Below are 1,630 nucleotides of genomic sequence, written 5' to 3' on the forward strand. Positions count from 1 at the left end.
TGTGAGAGACAGACCCAGGAAGGTTTTACAGCGTTACACGGCCCCTGCCCGAGGGCGAGGCCGAGCTCAGGCTCGACAGAGTCGTCTCGGTCCTCGGTGAACATTGTGCAATGCTCCATGCACTCCGCCCTCATCTTCACTCACTTGCACTTCACACTTGTTCGATGTCCCGGTCGGCGTGTTCACGCAAAAAGCACAACCCCGGGCCCGAAATCGCACAGTGACAGTCACGCAACGCGCAGGAGCAAACACCTCTTCTCGCGCGCGCAAACGCCGACTCGCTCGGAGGCCGCACTGGCTGTTCACGTAAATAAAAGCACAACCGGACCCAAGACGCACAAGCACAGACAGTCGAGAAGGGTCAGACAGCAGCGACAGTCAGAATTGATTGATTGATAGTCAGAAGTCAGCGGCTGTTCACACAGACAACCACGGACCCAAGACGCACACGCTCAGAAGAAGTCAGCGGCTGTTCACGTAAACGCACAACCCCGGGCCCGAAAGCGCACAGAGTCACGCAACACGGGGACCCAGGGAAGGCGAGCAAAAACCTTATCGCGCGCGCTAGACGCCGACTCGGAGGCCGCACCGGTCGGGCGCGCAGCCGGAGAGAGAGGGAGGCGCTCAATCGCCGCGCAGCGGCTGTTCACACCTGCTTTCGCTAGTCTGGCTCGGCCTTTATCGGCTCGCCCTGTGCTCGGTCCGCAGTCAGACGGTCCGCAGTCAGACGACAGCGCTCGTTCGACGTCCAACCGTCTGAGAATATGACGCCCCGCTCGCTCTTTGCGCTGCTCGCGCTGCTCTCGTCCACCGATGCCTGCACCATGTACGGCGTCAGCCGCACCGCGAGCGCCGATGGGTCCACCATGGTCTCGCACAGCGACGACGGCGCCGGAGACTCAGATTCTCGGCTCTCGTATGTACCTCCCGCGAGGCACAAGCCTGGCTCGATGCGAGACATCTACCCTACCATCGACGAGTACCCAAAATTCATCGGAGACGCCTTTGGCAAGACCTTTCTGCCGCTTCCAGGGCAGGCGCTCACAAAGCCGATCGGACAAATCCCACAGGTTGAGGCGACGCACGGCTACTACCTCAACGGCTACGCCATCCAGAACGACTGCGAGCTGAGCTTCGGCGAGAGCACCGCCTCGGCGGTCTTCCGTGCCGATGCGGTCGGGACGCCAAACGGCACCGCCCTCCTCGCCATTGAGGCGAGCTGAGCCGCTCGCCGCCACGACCGTCCTGCTACTTCCCCCTATGAGCGTCGGCATTCGGCTGTAGGAGCTGAGCCACCTCGCCGCGGAGCGCGTCTGCACGGCGAGGGAGGCGGTCCAGCTGATGGGCGACCTCGCCGTCCAGTACGGCTTCTTCGGGCCGGATGGCGGCGCGGGCGAGATGCTGGTCGTCGGAGACCCGGACGAGGTCTTCGTCTTCCACATCCTCTCTGACCCGACGGCGAGGAGCGCCATCTGGGCGGCGCAGCGGGTGCCCGAGGGGGAGGTGATGGTGGCGGCCAACCACTTTGTCATCCGCGAGGTGGACCTCGACGACGCGGACCGCTTCCTCGGCTCGCCGCACATGCACCGCGTCGCGCTGCAGCACGGCCTGGGGACGGGAGAGGGAAGCT

The 1,630-nt window shown here is 63.9% G+C and overlaps 1 protein-coding gene across 1 annotated transcript; it reads left to right on the forward strand.

The window, feature by feature from the left end:
- Window positions 1-722: 722 nt before the first annotated feature.
- Window positions 723-1,630, forward strand: EMIHUDRAFT_460822 (hypothetical protein; the record flags this gene model as incomplete). Its single annotated transcript, XM_005766611.1, has 2 exons — window positions 723-1,214; window positions 1,285-1,630. Coding segments are annotated over exons 1-2 (796 nt in total), but the record flags the coding sequence as incomplete, so codon positions are not given.

Source organism: Emiliania huxleyi, assembly GCF_000372725.1.
Source record: "Emiliania huxleyi CCMP1516 unplaced genomic scaffold EMIHUscaffold_5041, whole genome shotgun sequence".
NCBI lineage: Eukaryota > Haptophyta > Isochrysidales > Noelaerhabdaceae > Emiliania > Emiliania huxleyi.